The following is a 19,227-nucleotide window of genomic DNA, read 5'->3' as shown; positions in this document are numbered from 1 at the left end:
TAATCCTTTGAAAATTCGAAGTTTTAAGAGGATAAAATTTTTCAGGGACAAAAGTTGTCATATATTTGCCTTCTGTTTAACTTCAAATCAGTTAATGTACTAATGAATTAGGAATGTTTTAGGGTTTGTTTTTTACTTGCTTTTGGCCTTGTACCATTATGATTTTGTACCTGCAACGAAAAAAGTCTTCAAAACTGTAAACAAAACACAGTAGAGCAAAGCTTGGTTGGCCTCTTAACCATTATAGGACTCACACTCAGTTTCCAACATACCCCTGCCTCAGAGACAAAGAACACCTAAGCACCAACAGAAACTTTCCCCCATAAGGAGGTGGTAGCACAGCCACTACAAGAGCCAGAGAACTCCTGGGTTAAAGAACAAATATCTACTGCTCTGACAAAGCCAGATAATTACCTAAACACATACACTCAGAATGTCCAGACCCCTTACAACTTAGAAAGAGCACTCTACCTGTAGGGTTTCCTTCCCCCAGTGTGATAATGTTCTAATTAGGAAATATTTGTCAACAATCCTCTGTTAGCAATAACTTCCCTTTCGGGGAGATTTTAACCTAATCCCAGATCTCAATTCAGCCCCAGTCTTCCTCACCACTCTCCCCTTTTAACTTTCATTTTTGCTTGTAATCCCAACATCTCTCTCAATGATATTTGACTATTCTGACTCTCTACTTCCATCTTCCACCAATTAAAGACTCCCTGACCCATTGGAAGCTCAGAATTATCAGTATTCAACCCTTAGATCACTGTATAAGAACTTATCTACTTCTGTGCTCTAAATGACCAACCTCAGAACCAATTCACTAGAAATTAATATTCTTAATTCTGAGCTGTACAATTAGAATGTCTATCTAGTTCCAAACTTTGCCCTCAATTCACAGGATGGGAATCATGTATTATATGAATCAAAGCATTTCACAGACCTTGCCAGCAAAAAATTCTATTTATTTAGATAAGTGTAGAGTTTATCTTTAATAAGTAAGGTTACAATCTGACAATAGCTCTATTATCTTCCTGCCTACCACATTCTAATTAAATTATAAAATGATATTTAGAACATGAAGTATTATCACAGAAGAAACATCATCTAGAGCTTTATAACTTTTTTTTAGGTTTTTGTGGGGCAATGGGGTTACGTGGCTTGCCCAAGGCCACACAGCTAGGTAATTATTAAGTGTCTGAGGCTGGATTTGAACTCAGGTCCTCCTAACTCCAGGGCCGGTGCTTTATCCACTGTGGCACCTAGCCGCCCCTTTTATACTTTTTAAGGTTGTTTGATCCTGGAATTCTGCTATACATCAACAGTAAAGAGAGTTTTAAAAACAATTACAGCATGTTGTAGTAGAAGAAATTTAAGAAACATAATCTAACAAATTCATTTAAAATTATTTATTTTAATTTAATTTAAATTATAATTAATTTATTGATAGTCCACAACTAGTCAATGGCACAGACTAAATATCATAGACCAAGAAACCACCAATGTGGAATAGGATTGTATTTCCCAAGAGGCCTTGAATTAAGTTCCTAGGACTTCAATTTCCATGAGAAATGTGTGTGCCTGGGCATAGGATATATGGATAAAGAGTCATGGTTCTGTGTGTTGCAAATAATCTTCTCAGAAGAAAAGCTTGTTCACAAAAGAACATCTGAGAATATAATAGAAATATCCAAGAACCCAAGAGTTCCATTATGTTCCTGAGATGCCACAGAGTAAAAAGACTAGATATCCAGATACCAGAGTACACAGAGAGGTGGTGAGAATGAAGAGTACTAGGTAGAAACACAGCTGTTATGGAGGCAAATCTTGCAATTCCAGTCTAACTGTGCCATTCCTACCAAACTGTCCCACCTCCATTTTGGAAAATATGAGTTTCAAAAAATCTGGTTGGTTTCCTTAACTATTCTGGTAGAAATCAGATAAGAGATTTCACTCATTCAAAAGTAAGAGTTGACATGGAAACAAGGTAAAGACTGGCAAATTGCATTCTGGGGGGGGGGGGGAGAGGGAAGTAAGATTGGGGGAAAATTGTAAAACTCAAAATAAATAAAATCTTTTTTAAAAAAATAAAGGGAAATATAGCTGGGACAGGCAGACAATCAGGAAAAAAAGAGAGAGACTGGGGGGAGTTTCCTGAGCTACTCCCCAGGAAGCACCGGGCACAAAGTAGGGGAATAGCTGGGGGGAGGGGGAACCTCTGCCAGAGCAAGCACATGAAGCTCAGCCCTTAGGGCACACAGCAAGCTTGGCCAGCGCAGCCAGTTCCAGGAAAAGGAAGCAGGCAGAGCGGAGCCCCCAGGGCATGAGCCCATTGAACCTAGGGAGGGGAGTGAAGAGAGAGAGAGACTGCAAAGCACTGTCCTCTGGCCCTGGAACAGGACTCCGGGGCTCTGACCACAATCAGATCCTGATCGCAGCCTAGGCCTCCCCCATAGAACAGCAGCCCCCCCCCCACATCAGCCCCGTGGAAGAGGGGGGATGCATATGGTCATTCACAGACCAGGAGGGAGGACAGAGCCTCACACACTGAGACCCTTGTGGGAGTATCCCAAAAGCTCAGGAAGCAACCCAAAAACAGGCTCAGGCTGGGGAAATGAGCAAGCAGAGAAACAAGAGGAACACCATTGAGAGATATTTTGCATATGAGCCCAAGAAGGATCAAAACACTCAGTCTGAGGATGAGGAAGCACAAGCTCCTGCATCTAAAGACTCCAAGAAAAAATATTAATTGGGCTCAGGCTATGACAGAGCTCAAAAAAGACTTTGAAAATCAAATGAGGGAGTTAGAAGAACAACTGGCAAAAGAAATGAGAGAGATGAAGGAAAAACATGACAATGAAGTCAACAGCTTAGTCAAGGAAATGCAAAAAATGCTGAAGAAAATAGCATGCTAAAAACCAGCTTAGGTCAAATGGATAAAACAGTTCAAAAAGTTATTGAGGAGAAGAATGCTTTAAAAAGCAGAATTGGCCAGATGGAAAGAGAGATAAGAAAACTCTCTGAGGAGAACAAATCCTTCACACAAAGAATAGAACTCAGGGAGACTGATGAATTTATGAGAAATCAGGACTCAATACTTCAAAACCAAAAAAATGAAAAATTAGAAGAAAATCTGAAACATCTCATTGAACAAACAACTGATATGGAAAACAGACGTAGGAAAGATAGTTGTCCTGATATCCTAGAAGCAGAGGGCAAAAATATAAATGGAGAGAATCCACCGATCCGCCCAAGAAAGAGATCCCCCAAAACCAACCCCTAGGAATATTATAGCCAAGTTCCAGAACTCCCAAGTCAAAGAGAAAATATTACAAGCAGCCAGAAGGACACAGTTCAAATATCGTGGAGCTGCAGTCAGGATCACACAGGACTTAGCAGCAGCTACATTGGAAGCTCGTAGGGCTTGGAATATAACATACCGGGAGGCAAAAGAGCTTAGAATGCAGCCGAGAATCAACTACCCAGCAAAACTGAATGTCTTCTTCCAGGGAAAAAGATGGACTTTCAATGAACCAGGGGAATTTTAAATGTTCCTGTTGGAATGGCCAGAGCTGAACAGAAGGTTTGATCTTCAAATACAGGACTCAGGTGAAGCATAGAGATTGGAGGAGAAGGGGAAAATATGAGGGACTTAATGAGGATAAACTGCATGTATTCCTGTATAGAAAAATGACACTGATAATACTCATATGAACCTTCTCAGTTAACAGAGCAGGTAGAGGGAGCTTTTATAGTAGAAGCACAGGAGAAAGCTGAATTTGTAGATAAAATATGGTGTAAAAATGGAGTCAATAGAAAAAAAGGGAAATGTAATGGGAGAAAGAAAAAGGAGAGGGGGGAATAGGCCAAGATATTTCATATAATAAGATTTTTCTTTATTACAATGAGCTATGGCAATGATATGGAAGGGGGGAAGACTAGGGGGAATGAGGGAACCTTTGCTCTCATCAGAGGTGGCTAGGAGAGATAACAGCAAATATACTCAATGGGGTTTAGACATCTGGAGTAAGAAGGAGGGGAGGGGGCGACTAGGTGGTGCAGTGGATAAGGCACCAGCCCTGGTGTCAGGAGTACCTGGGTTCAAATCTGGTCTCAGACACTTAATAATTACCTAGCTGTGTGGCCTTGTTTGCCTTGCAAAAACCTTTAAAAAAAAAGTTCTTGATCATAGTTTTGCTGTCCTCAGTTAACTAGGTATATTAATTGTATCTCTAATCAAGACAGAAATTGCATTCAGAAATAACTGAAGGGAGAGCAGAAATCTCCTATCTGGGGAATTATCCCAAAGTCTAAGAATTGCGAATATAATGTTTTCTATTTCAACATACTTTTAAAGTATTTAATACTCAGAAAAGCTATTCTTCTTTCACTGTTTATTGTAAATAGAAGTTGTCCCATGTTTATATAGTTAGGGACACAATTGTATTCTGGAAAAATGAGCACTAATACTTTATTTCCCAAGAAATAATACAGCAAAAATCACCCTGAGATCCTAGAAGCAGAGGGTAAAAATAGAAATTAAGGGAATTCACCAACCACCTCCTGAAAGAGATCCCAAAAGAAAAACTTCCAGGAATATTATAGCCAAATTCCAAAACTCCCAAATCAAAGTGAAAATTCTAAAAGCTGCCAGAAACGAACAGTTTGACTACCAAGGCTCCATAGCCAGGATTACACAGGATCTGGCACCGTCTACATTAAGGGCTCATAGGGATTGGAATATGATATTCTGGAAGGCAAAAGATTTTGGTTTACAACTGAGAACCAACTAGCCAGCAAAACTGAACATCCTCCCTTCAGGGGAAAAGATGGACTTTCAATGAAAGAGGGGCCTTTCAGACATTCCATCTGAATCAACCAGAGCTGAACAGGAAGTTTGATGTTCAAGTACGGGACTCTGGTGAACCATAGAGGGGGTGGAAGAGAAGGACTAACTATGAGGAACTTAATGATATTGAACTGTTTGTATTCCTACATAGGAAAAAGATATTGATAACTCATATGAACTTTCTCATTTATAAGAGCTGTTAGGAGCATATACAGACAGGACATAGGAAGGCGTGGAGTATAATGGCATAATACAGTAAAAAGATGGAGTCAATGGGTGATAAAGGAAAGTACTGGGAGGAAGAGAAAGGAGATGAAGAAGAAGCTAAGAAATTTCACATAAGACTCAAGAGAAAGGTTTTTCAGAGAGAAAAGGTTTTTCAGTGAAGTGGAACGGGGGAAGTCAAGGGGGAATGAGTGAGCCTTCATTCTCATCAGAAATGGCTCTGAAAGGAAATAACATACACACTTAATAGAGTGAGGAAATCTATCTTACTCTAGAGAAAAATGAGAAGAAAGGGATGGGTTAAGGGGGAATTTGGGGGAAGGGGGAATAGGTGATAGAAGAGAGGGAAGAAGGTACTCAGATGCAATACACTTTTGGACAGGGCCAGGATGAAAGGAGAGAGAGAATAGAATAAATGAGAGTGGGGAGGAATAGAGTGGAGGGAAATACAGCTAGTAATAGCAGCTGTGGGAAAACTATTGAAGAAACTTCTCTGGTGGACTTCTGATAAAGAAAGCAACTCACCCCAGAAGCAGAGCCATTGGAATCCGAACACAGAATGAAGTACATTTGTTTCTCTCTCTCTCTCTCTCTCTCTCTCTCTCTCTCTCTCTCTCTCTCTCTCTCTGTCTGTCTCTCACTATTCTTGAGGTCTCTCATCCTCTTGGGGGGGGGGTACTTTTATGTTCACTCTTATAGCACATTCAATCTCAATCAATGTATTGCATGGAAACAATGTAAAGACTATCAGACTGCCTTCTATAGGGGGAGGGGGGATTTCTATGGGGGGGAGGAGGATTTCTATGGGGGAGGGGGGGATTGTAAAATTCAAAACCTTAAAAAATGATAGGTAGAAACTACTGTTGTATATAATTGGAAAACAAATAAAATGTTAATTAAAAAAAGAAATATATTTTGTCTCCCAACTTGAGGAATTTTCACATGTCTTCACTGCATATCTCCCTCTTCATTTCTACTTTCTGGATTTCCTGGCTTCTTTCACTTTCCAGCTAAAATGCCACTGGCTAAACAAAGCCTTTTCCAAACTCCCTTGCCCTAGTGCCTTCCCTGTAATGATTATTTCCAATTTATCCTGGATATAGTTTGTCTGTACATAGTCGTTTTCATGTTGTCTTGTTGTCTTCCTATTAGACTGTGGACTCCCTGAGGACCAGATTGTCTCTTGCCATACTTTGTATGCTTGGCACATCATAGGCACTTAATAAATATTTATTACCTGACTTGAAGGAGGTAGCACTTAAGATGAGACTTTCAGGGAGATAGAGTTCCATGGCAGGCACTGAAGTAAAAGAGAGTATTCTAGTCATGGCGGACAGTATCTGCAAAGGCTCCAATACAGACAATGGTTTCCCTGCAAGACTTTGAGACAGACAATGGAATGTCATATATGGAAACAGTAAGCAAGCCAGTTTCACTGGAATGTTGTTTGCAGAAGGCAGAGTCATATACAATGAAACTGGAAAGATAAAGTCACTTTGTGTAGGACTTTAAATGACAAACAGAGGACATTGTTTTTTTGGTCTTAAGGCAATTGAGAGCCTTGAACACCCTGAGCCAAAGGAATGACATGTTTAGACCTGTGCTTTAAGATTATCAATTTGGCAGCAGTGGGGAGGATGGATTAGAGACTGGACAGACTGTATGATGGGAGACAAATCAGAATGTCAATGAAGGAAGTGGCCCTCTTAGCTGAGCCTTTTAAGAGGAGTGAGAAGTTCCTAGACTCTGAGGTTAAAACATTCCAGCTGCAAAAACTTTAAGATAGACAATGATCCAATGTACTAAGTGAGAAGTACCTAAGACCTGGGCTTGATAGTGGTTATGTGGAAGTAGAAAGAACGGGATGATCATCTGAAGAAATGGACAAGATTTGGTGGCAAACACTTAGTTCTTGTTTGGATATTGGAAGATGCAATGGGGGAAGTGGTAAGTGAGTAAAGGGTTAAGAATGATATCCTTGGGGTAACTAGGTGGCGCAGTGAATAGAGTGGGGGGGGGGGGCAAGAGGGCCTGAATTCAAATATGATCTCAGACACTTAATAACTGCCTAGCTGTTGGGCAGCTAGGTGGCATAGTGGATAAAGCACTGGCCCTGGAGTCAGGAGTATCTGGGTTCAAATCCAGTCTCAGACACTTAATAATTACCTAGCTGTGTGGCCTTGGGCAAGCCACTTAACCCCATTTGCCTTGCAAAAAACCTAAAAAAAAATTACCTGTGTGACCTTGAGGCAAATCACTTAACCCCGTTGCCTTGCAAAAAAAAAAAAAAAAAAAAAAAAAGGAATGGTCATTCTTAAATTGAAATTCTAGTAAAAAGATAGTGATACCCTAAGTAGAAACAAGTTAGTTGGGAGAGAGGGTGAATTTAAGGGGAAAGATAGTGAGCTTTGTTTTAGAGAAGCTGAGTTTCATATATTTATGGAACATTAAACAAAAAAGAGGTAGATTATGGAATAATTTAAAGACTATGCCAGTGGAGTACAAACTCTGGCATAACAAAGATGAAAGAACTTAATGCCAGGAACAACCTACTGAAATTCAGTGAGAAACACCCTTAAGTAGGCTATAGGGAGATGAAATTTTCAGCCACAGTAATTCTAAAAACATTTAGGGAGTCAGAATCTAAACCAGTGGTTGAAATGAATATCCACTCAGATGAAATCACAGAATGATGATAAAATAATTAACAATGTGTGAAAATTACAGAATGAAAACTAAATAATTATCCAACTTTTTCATAGTACATGTCCTCAAACACCTACCTCTTTTGAAAATTAAAAGATTTCAAACTGAAGGAAAAACTTACACATGATCTATTCTAAGTTCTTCATTTTGAGGCCCCAAAAGGTAAAGTTTCTTCTCCAAAGGTGTAATAGTGATAAGTAGCAGAATTAGGTGGCACAACAGATAGAGAGCTGGACCTGGAGTCAAGAAGACTTTAGTTCAAATCTGACCTCTGAGACTTTTAGTAAGTCACTTAACTGTCTGCCTCAGTTTACTCATCTGTAAAATTGAGCTGGAGAAGGAAATGACAAACCACTCCCACATCTTTGCCAAGAAAACCCTAAATGGGGTCATGAAGAGACAACTCGACAACAAGTGTTCTTCCCATTATATCATATTAAACCCTCCATCCCCTTGCTGTCTGTAACTGCATTCACCAATAGTCTTCCCACCTTCTAGAAGACTTATGGTTAAAGTGCTGTCTTTCCCAAATAGAGCAAAAAAACAGCTGTATGTCACACACTGTATCACCTCATGGCCATATCTAGAAAATATGCTTTCCCAAAAATTTAAGGATAATAATAACATGTGATAATATAATTTTTTATGATCATCCTAAAGGAAAACAAAATAGTTCCTTGTGGTATGAACTCCCAGTCCTTTAAAAACATTGTCATTTGGGCAGCTAGGTGGCGCAGTGGATAGAGTACCGGCCCTGGAGTCAGGAGTACCTGAGTTCAAATTCAGCCTCAGACACTTAATTACCTAGCTGTGTGGCCTTGGGCAAGCCACTTAACCTCCATTGCCTTGGAAAAACAAAAAAAAAAAAATTGTCAACCTAAAAAAAAAAATTGTCATCCTAACTCTCCAGCACGTGCGCGCGCGCGCGCGCGCACACACACACACACACACACACACACAATTTGTTTTAATTGGAAGAGTTTGTGTGTGCATATGTGTGACTCTTTGCTATGAAGTGACCCTTTTGAGACTGAAATTTTTACTTTGTATCCAAGTGTGCATTTCTTCATAGGTTTAGGAGCTGGAAGAGACAAATTTTGTCCAAAACTAGTTTACTTAATATAATATCAAAGGAGCTAATTTAAGATAGACTACATAAAAGAGACAGCACCTAACATTTAAATGGAAATGTAGGCAAATATGATACATATATATGACCCATGTTCTTTCAGTAGTATTTGCATCCCAACAAGGAAAAAAATATGTAAAGACAAAGGGAAGAACAGGAATCTCATTTGGGCTATCAAGAGAAGGCACCTGGTAGTGGAGAGAAAGGTTCCTGGGACTTTGAAATCACACTCAAGGAGCAACTAGAGATAGCAGCACCTGAAACCGAAACAAAATACCAGCCCCAACTGCTGGATATATTTATAGTTCACACCCTTCCTTGGAGGCTCTTATTTAATTGTTTGGAAAAGGTCACCTGCTGGGTAGCACACTATCAGAGGAGTAAAATCAAATAAGAGACTGACTAAACCCTACAAAGGACATCTGCTTAATTATATAAGAACTTGATGCTTTGGATACTGCTGCTTTTATCCTATTTGAATAGCATGACATAGTGACTGGAATGTCCAAGGAGGCTCTAAAAAATACTACAAGATATGCCAACCTCCTGAACAAATATGTGTATTAAGCATTGTGGTAGAATAAATACACAAGGTGAATAGTTTTTCCATTTACTAAATCAGATTCTAAAGGTGATGGCATTTGGCCAATAGTTCTGGCCTCACCCACAAGACTGGCCTCTTTGAATCTCACCAGTATTTTGACAGTGAAAGAAAACAAAAAAGAGGTCATGGATTTGAGGACCCCGAGCATTTTCCCCCCTCTTCCCTAAATGCAAAGTTTTGTTTTGTTTTTTTTAATAGAGGAATAAATCATAAATCTTCAGGAATACTTTTACCAAGACTTGACTAACTATAAAATTTCTTTGGTAGAGAATACTGACAGACCACAAAAGCAAGATAAATCTTTGGTGATTCTGATTCTGAATAAAGAAGAAGACTATTATACAGTTAGATTTTACAGTGGGGAGAAAAAGAGCACCACAAACAGGTAGGATACCAGAACCTTTGAAGAAGTCACTTAAACCTTCTGGACCTTGTTTGCTTTTTCTGTGAAAATTGAGATTTGGGTCAGACTTCTCTTACAATCATTTCCAATTCCTAATTCTATGAAGCTACACATACCAGGAAGTTAAGTTAAAAAACCACAAGTCTCAAGATGGCACCCTATAACAGTAGAGAAGATCCTAACCTGGATGGAATTAATCAATAAGTTCCAGAACTTACATACATAGACATTTCGATGTATTAGAAAGCTGAAGTTTGAAGTCATAGATGATGCATGTCACTTTTTTTTCAAAATGAGTATTAATTTTCTCATCTATAAAATGAGATTAGCTCTGAATAAACCATGAGGTGCCATCTCAATCTGAATTTTATAGTGTTCTGAAAAATGAAAAAATCCAACATCATATAAAATAATTACTGTAAATACACTTTAATAAGATAGATAAGTTCTACTATTGTTCTATTACAGGGGTTGGGACTTCAGAGAAGCCTGGAAGGATTTGCGTGAACTGATGCTGAGCGAGATGAGCAGAACTCGGAAGAACATTGTACACCATAACAGTAACATGGGGTTGATGAGCAGTCTTAATGGACTTGCTCATTCCATCAGTGGAGAATACCATCTGCATCCAGAGAAAGAATTGTGGAGTTTGAACAATAGACAAAGGCTAGTACCTTTAATTTAAAAAAAAAAAAAGTTACCTTATTATGTAATTTTGCTATCTCTTATATTTTATTTTTTTCCTTAAGGATATGATTGTTCTCTCTCAACACATTCAATTTACATAAATGTATAGCATGTAAACAATGTAAAGACTAACAGACTGCCTTTTGTGGGGGATGGGGGAAGGGAAGCAAGATTGAGGGGAAATTATAAAATTCAAAAATAATAAATAAAATTTAAAAATAAATAAAAAGATAAGTTCTGAACAAAATGTTTGCTTGTATATTAATATTTCCCAAAAGGTTTTTTCCCCTTCTTTTTATGAAGTGCTTTAAGATTTTGCAAATTCTGGGGCGGCTAGGTAGCGTAGTGGATAAAGCACCGACCCTGGAGTCAGGAGTGCCTAGGTTCAAATCCGGTCTCAGACACTTAATAATTACCTAGCTGTGTGGCCTTGGGCAAGCCACTTAACCCCATTGCCTTGCAAAAACCTAAAAAAAGAAGATTTTGCAAACTGCTTAACAAATTATTTTATCTTCAAAGATTATGGAAAGTTGGTGATATTATTATGCCCATTTTTAGAAATGAAAAACTGAGTGAGAGAAGTTAAATCATAAAGTTAATCTGAGGTAGGATCATAAAGTTAATCTGAGGTAGGATAGATACTCAATTGAAATGTTAAATAATTTCTATATGAAAAGTGAGAAAACAAGTTTAACCAAAAATTACCTAGTCATCCATTCCATTAGAAAATTATATTTATTTTAAAAAATAATATGTATTGAATTTTTCAAGGCTTCTCTTCTGGTTAAATAGACATTTCTACTTTAAAAAATTATGGGATGGGCAAGTCACTTAACCCCATTTGCCTTGCAAAAAAACCTAAAAAAATTATGGGGAGAAAAGAGTAATAGATATAATAGTTAATTTTATATTTCACTGATTTAAAAACAAAATGTATAGGGAGTCTTGTGGATATCTCCACTGTTTTCCTAAGAGGTCATGAAATACATGGCTCCTTAATTGAGAATCAAGAAACACAGTATCCTATAAATACATTTATGTCATCAGCAAACACACACACACACACACACACACACACACACACACACACACACACACACACACACACAGATATATGTGATGGATATATTTACATTTAAGATACTGCAAAGCTTTTTTGCAATTTTGAGTGTTTTTTAGTTGGACTAATAATTATAAGATTAAAAACTTCGACAAAATTACATTCAATTAAAAGGATAATAATGCATGAAAAAGAATAAGATATTTTACAACTTAAATCTTAATTATATCGATGTCCTCATATTACCTAGTTTGACTATTTGGGTATGTGCATTTATGTTAAATATTTACAAAATACCAAAAATATACTGATGGGACATAACAAATTTTGACCATTCAAGATCAATTAAACAAGTCTTTAATAAAGTATCTACTATGTGCCAGACAAAATTAGAAAATGGAGTTTGCTAGTAGATCATGGTTTCTTATTTTATGTTATAGATCCCTTTGACATTCTGGTAAAGTATATAAAACCCTTCTTAGAATGGTGTTTTTAAATGCATAAACAGCATATATAAGATGGCAAACGAAAACACTTACATTGAAATACTTATGAAAATATTTTTGAAAAGACTTAAGAGACCCCATCATAAGAAATCCTGGACTAAATAATTATGATTCTAATACTCAATCTAATTTCAACATAAAATTTGAGTATGATATGGTAAATTACAGCATATTTCAACCAAAAACTGTCATTTGACATCTCTGTGAAATGATAGAAAAAAAAATCTTACTTAGATGATTTACTAAAGTTCTGTGGAAACTTGGTTAGTTGAAATGCCAATAATGGCTAAAGTGGAAAAAATATCTAGATTTTCCACTTAATCTCCAAATTTCATAACAGAATTTCATCTCCAAACAGAATAAACAATTAGAGGAAAGAGAATCTTGTATGTCTATAATTATTTGGGTTTTCACTTTTTAACATCCCAGCTCATGCATTATAAATTTTGTGGAGTACTATTAAACTAATTCACTTAGTACTAATAGATGATTCTTCTAATAATTTCTCTGGGGCATTTTGAGCAGAATGATCTTCACTGAGAAAGAAGTACTACATTTCACTTTAGCTGGTATTTTTTTAGTTTGCTGGCATAAATGAATAAGCAGACTGAAGCCAAGATGGGAATTTAGACTGCACTAGCTTGATTACAAAGGATGTTAAGGTCATTCTTATGTTCTTACTGTATTTCTTCTATCGTACTAATTAAGAACTTATTTGCGGGGTGGCTAGGTGGAGCAGTGAATAGAGCACTGGCCTTGGAGTCAGGAGTTACTTGGGTTCAAATCCGACCTCAGACACTTAAATACCTAGCCGTGTGGCCCTGGGCAAGCCACTTAACCCTATTGCCTTGAAAAATCTTTAAAAAAAATAACTTGTTTGCATCTAAATCTAAAGAACAAAGTTGATAGATATCTCTGGCCCAAAAATGAATCACTTAGAAATCACTTAGTGTCTAACAATTTCAAAAATGAACACATATGCAATGTGTTTTGACAGCAGATTATGAATGGGCATAATTTATAGAATCACAAACATTTTTAAGACTAGCTGTTTTAACAACTAAGAAGTTTGATTTTTTTTTTCCTGATCAAGATTTTATCTGGCAAAATTGAGAAAAAACAAGAATTTGTCCATCTCCTTTCTTTTGTTCAGACAGTCAACATTCATCACCTCTCTTTTATACTACTGAAATAGCCTCCTAATTGATCTTTCTTGTTTCAATTCTTTTCTTTTTTTAACGCATCTTCCAGATAGCCCATCTTCCACATAGCTATCAAAATTACATGCTTCAAGAATTGATGAGAACCTATTACTCCCTCATTTCAGCCTCTCCAGTGGCTCCCTACTTTTATTGCTGTCCAGCTATGTCCAACTCTTCATGACCCCATTTGGGGTTTTCTTGGCAGAGACAATAAATAGCTTGCCATTCCTTCTCCAGCTCATTTTACAGATGAGGAAACTGGCAAATAGGGTTGAGCGACCTGCCCAGGGTCGAGCATTTAATCAGTATCAAAGTCAGATTTCATTCCTCCCTCACTTAAATCCAGTTCATTTAGATGTCTGGCATCACCTCCCTGATGTCAAGATCCTCTTCTAAAATGAAGGACAAACAACAAAGCAGCACGAGTTGGCCCACTGAGGACCTAATTGGCCAAATGACTATAGGTTCATTGGTTTATAACTGGAAGGAACCTCAAATATCATTTAGTCCGGTCCTATTCTTTCTCAAATGAGGACACTGAGGAAATAGAGAAGTGAAGTGACTTGTCTAATCACACATAGATAGCAAGTGGCTGAACCAAAGTATGACTAAAGAGATGAATATCAATAAAAATGTAGATATGGAAACCAAGACCAATCCTATAAACTGGATCCAATAACATTAGCAGTTAGAATTAAACATTTAATGAAATGTTACACTGCATATAACAAGTGAATTTTATTTTATCTTGGTTTTATCCCCACTCCCACAAGCCTTCAGGCACTTCAGTGATTAATTATATGCCTCCAGCTATGTGAAAGAGCAATTGCAATGAAGTAATTTTAAAACTTTTGTCCAATTAAATATAAATCTATATACCTTACAATCATTTCTTCCAGTTATTCTATTTATATCTATATAAAAGGGAAGTAGGAGGGGCAGTTAACACATGAAAAAAGCAAAATGAAACCAAGGTAAGAATAGAGAAATAATTTAAGTCAAATCTTACTTGTCCAATAAAATAATACCAAAATCCAGTGGCTGTATATAAAAAAACAAATAATCTAATGATAAAGTTGGACTAATCACATTTTAAAAATTCACATACCCTTCCTCCAAAGGCTGTAATCCAAAATTTGTGAAATGTTGCACGGTATTACAAAAGGAAATACAACAGAAACAGATTAAAGTTTGTCTGATAAAGAGACTACTAAAATCTGCCACAGAAAAACATTTAGTATGTGTGTGTCCTATAAAATGTTTGAAAATCACAAATATTTTAATTTGTAATTAAGCTATTCACCTCCAAGTTTACCTTTAACGTTTCTCTAAATTTCCATCGAGATTTGGTGTTTCGTTGAAACAAATGCTCCAGTAAGCAGGAAACACTTTCTTTTTAAAGATTATATAACTTCCTCTCCTGAACAATGCTACCAACTAATATCTTAATGTCACTAAAACAAAATTACAGCTACTGCCCCTCCCCCCAAAAAAAATTAGGAATGAGACTACTAAATATTCAATCTCCAGCAGGAATGGACATTTTACTTTAAAGATAGTATAAATTCCTCTTCTAAACAATGCTACCAACTACTAATATCTTAGTGCTCCTAAATCAAAATTACAGCTACTGCTACAGCTACTGCTCCCCCCCCCCCCAAAAAAAAATATAGGAATGAGACTACTAAACATTCAATCTCCAGTAGGAATTGACATATTATTTTAAAAATTATATAACTTTCTCTTCTGAACAATGCTACCAACTACTAATATCTTAGTGCCCCTAAATCAAAATTACAACTGCTGCCCCCCCCCGAAAAAATCAGGAATGAGACTACTAAACATTCACTCTCCAGCAGGAATGGACACTTTACATCTCATCTTCCAGAGAAAAGTAACTCGGGAATGATGTCCCAAAGAAATGAACACAGCAGGCTATAAAACAGCAGCTACTTCAGATGAAGCCAAAGCAAACACTTTCAAACCCTTGTTAAATACAATTATAATGTCCTACTTATAAACGGTAAGTAGATAGACAGACAGATCATAGATTATAGATAGACAAACAGACAGACAGAAAGACAGAAAAATAAAGAAATATAGATAGGTAGATAGATAGAGATATAGATAGAAAGACAGATAGAAATATAGACAGAAAGATAAATAGATAGAAAGACAGATATATAGATAGATAGAAATACAGACAGAAATATAGACAGAAAGATAAATACATAGAAAGAAATATAGACAGAAATATAGACAGAAAGATAAATAGATAGAAAGACAGAGATATATAGATAGAAAGATAGATAGAAAGAAATATAGACAGAAAGATAACTAGATAGAGAGATATATATAGACAGAAATATAGATAGAAATATAGACAGATAAATAGACAGATATAGAAAGATAGATATATAGATATAGATAGAAGTATAGACAGATAGAAAGATAAATAGAAAGAGATATAGAAAGATAAAGATAGAAAGATAGAAAGATAGGTAGCTAGAAAAGAAATACAGACAGAAAGACAGATAGAAAGAAATTTAGATAGCAAGATAGGTAGAAAGAAATATAGACAGATAGAAATATAGACAGATAGATAGAAAGACAGAGATATAGATAGAAAGAGAAAGAAATATAGACAGAAAGATAAATAAATAGAAAGACAGAGATATAGATAGAAATATATAGATAGAAAGATAAATAGAAAGACAGAGATATAGAAAAATAGAAATATAGACAGAAAGACAGAGATATAGAAAGATAGAAATATAGACAGATAGAAAGATAAATAGAAGGACAGAGATAAACAGAGATAGATGGAAAGATAGAAATATAGACAGATAGAAAGATAAATAGAAAGACAGAGATATAGATAGAAATATAGACAGAAAGTCAGAGATATAGAAATATAGACAGATAGAAAGATAAATAGAAAGACACAGATATAGAAAGATAGAAATATAGACAGAAAGACAGAGATATAGAAAGATAGAAATATAGACAGAAAGACAGAGATATAGAAAGATAGAAATATAGACAGAAAGACAGAGATATAGAAAGATAGAAATATAGACAGATAGAAAGATAAATAGAAGGACAGAGTTATACAGAGATAGATAGAAAGATAGAAATATAGACAGAAAGATAAATAGAAAGGCAGAGATTATAGATAGAAAGAAATATAGACAGAAAGATCGAACGACAGATAGATAAATAAATAAGTAATGCAGAAATAATTAGAGTAGCAGTCGGGACAGGAGCTCCCAAGGCGCCCAACTTTTCCGAGGTGGCGCCCGTGGCAGCGGGCAGAGCACAGCCAGGGTGCCAGCCTGCCAGCGTTCCGGAGACGAATGCTCTCTCCTCCGCTACCTAAAGGACAGCGGCGAGCTCTGTCCAAGGTGGGGGAAGTCTAGGCAAATCCCTTTCCCAAAGGCCCCGAAGCCCCCGGGACGGCACTGGGAGAGGAGGGTCTCGGGACCCCCGACTGCACTCAGCCGCTTCCCTTTCCACGGACCTGTTGAAATGGGGGGGGGGGCGAAGTCGCCCCGCGGTTTGTCCAGCCTCCCCGGCTCGCTCAGTCCCCAGGAAGCCAACTCCCCCCACGCGTGCCGGCCACGGGGAGCCTCGCGCTCTGTTAGAATCCTCGGGAAACGGGCACCTACGTGCTTTCCGTGGCGCCAGTCCGCGCTCCGGGGGTCAGGCCAGCCGTCTCGCCCCGCGGGTGGCCACCCGCCGCGCGTCCGGCGCGGAGCTCCGCGGCGGCGGGACGGCGCCGACAGGTGAGGAGCGGGAGAGGCCGGGGAGGGAAGCTGGGCCACCTGCCCCGCCGCGCCGGCCCAGAGCCGCGGCGGGAGGCGCGCCGTGGGGGCGGGGCGGGCCCGGCGGGGCAGCCCTCCGCCGCCGCCGCCCGCAGCGCCGGCCGCGCCTCCGCCTCCGCGCGCACGCGCTCCGTGTCGCCCGGGGGCGCGCGCCGGCCCCGGCCGGGCACCCACCTCCACGGCCAGGCTCCGCTCGCGTCCCGCCGGCCGGCGACCCAGAGCACCAGCAAGCCGAGGCAGCCGCCCAGAGCCCGGAGCCTCGGCATAGCCGCCCCTCGCCGCGACCCTGACTGCTGCCCGCACCGTGACCTCGGTGACCGCGACCTTCAGCAAGATGGCCGCCCGCGCCGCCGCGGCCATCTTGGCAAAGGGGACGTCGACCTCTGACCCCGCATAGGGGCCGCAGCTGCCCCCCCCCCCGCCTCTGAGGACCGGGACGGTGTCCCACAGCGCCCCAGGGCTCTCCCACTGTAAAAGCAACGCAGCTTTGATTTTAGCTTTGAAAGCTAATAAGCTTATCAAAACGAGCTGCAAAGGCCCTTTTAGAAATTATCCGGCTCCATTTCCTCTTTTTTTCCACAAGAGGAAACTGAGGCGCAGGGAGGTCGCCCCACTTAGACTACCGGAAGTAGATGAGCCGCCTCTGAACCCAGGCCCTCTGACCTCATATCCTGCATCCGGTCCCCGCAATGACCGTGCAGCCCCTTTCCTGGGAAACTCACCTCATCATGATCCCCGGACCAGTGACATCATCGAGGTGCCGCATCCTCTAGCGATGAAAAGCGAATTCCTTCTACATCTATTTTTTTTTTTAGGATTTTGCAAGGCAAATGGGGTTAAGCGGCTTGCCCAAGGCCACACAGCTAGGTAATCAGTAAGTGTCTGAGATCGGATTTGAACCCAGGTCCTCCTGACTCCAAGGCCGGTGCTCTATCCACAGCGCCACCTAGCTGCCCTCTTCTACATCTATTTTACTTAAATACTCTCCCACCCGGGCCATGGGCTAGCTAACCAACATCTTCAACTTGGAGCAGCTTAATAGTCTTTTTAAAAAGCATTCATAGGAGTGGCCAGGTGGTGCAGTGGATAGAGCACCGGCCCTGGAGTCAGGAGGACCTGAGTTCAAATGCGGCCTCAGACACTTAACCCAGCCGTGTGGCCTTGGGCAAGCCATTTAACCCCAATGCCTTGCAAAAACCTAAAAAATAAATTAATAAATAAAATGCATTGACAGAGAAGAAACTGTTGTTTAAAAGAAAAACAAAGCTTATGACTCATTTGCCTTACAAAAACCTAAAAAAATAAATAAAATGCATTGACAGAAGAAACTGTAGTTTAAATGAAGAACAAACCTTAACTCATTTGCCTTGCAAAAATATAAAATAAAAATAAATAAAATGCATTGACAGAAGAAACTGTAGTTTAAATGAAGACCAAACCTTATTGACTCATTTGCCTTGCAAAAACCTTAAATAAATAAAAAAAAATAAATGAACTAATGAATGAATGAATAAATAAATGAAATGCATTGACAAAGAAGAAACTGCAATTTAAATGAAGACCAAAGCTTATTAACTTCAATTTTTAAAAAAACATTGTCTTATGGATTGTTATTTTTTTTCTCTCTAATGTTTTCTTTTTCGGTTTGGATTTAATTCTCTCACAATATAATAAAGTTGATCAGCATGGTTATAAATGCAGAGCCTCTATCAGATTGCTTTCTGTAGAGGGAAAGGAGAGGGAAGGGAGGAGAAAAATATAAAAGTGAAGTTTGCCACAGTTTGATTGCTAAAAACTATCATCATATGTAGTTGGAAAAACAAAGTATACCAAAATAAAATAAAATAAAATGTATTGACAACTCTACTATATGCTCAGTTGGAAAGAAGAGACATTTTCATCTGAAGTTTGTGAAGCTTGTGGTATGAAGTAATTATTAAATATTAATGGTCACAGTGTTTATTATTCTGGAAGTGTTCTACCATTTTAACAGATGTTACAGTTTCCCAGATCATACAGTTCTCATTTAAATTAA

General features: G+C 38.6%; 1 protein-coding gene across 5 annotated transcripts in view; it reads right to left on the bottom strand.

Annotated features, from left to right (window-relative positions):
* NAPEPLD (N-acyl phosphatidylethanolamine phospholipase D) overlaps window positions 1–19,227 on the bottom strand; it is a 110,582-nt gene that overhangs the window by 63,566 nt on the left and 27,789 nt on the right. Inside the window, exon 1 of one of the 5 annotated variants that reach the window (XM_074193994.1) lies at window positions 17,367–17,473. The exons of 3 other annotated variants lie outside the window; for them this stretch is intronic. In XM_074193994.1, coding sequence (XP_074050095.1) covers window positions 17,367–17,458 — 92 coding nt within the window. In that variant the 5' untranslated portion in view covers window positions 17,459–17,473. Of the gene's footprint in view, window positions 1–14,683; window positions 14,878–17,366; window positions 17,474–19,227 lie in introns of those variants that run through there. One more of the 5 variants, XM_074193999.1, reaches the window with a different exon arrangement.

The sequence above is a fragment of the Macrotis lagotis genome, chromosome 7 (genome assembly GCF_037893015.1).
Source record: "Macrotis lagotis isolate mMagLag1 chromosome 7, bilby.v1.9.chrom.fasta, whole genome shotgun sequence".
NCBI lineage: Eukaryota > Metazoa > Chordata > Mammalia > Peramelemorphia > Peramelidae > Macrotis > Macrotis lagotis.
This window is presented reverse-complemented; position numbering and strand designations above follow the sequence as displayed.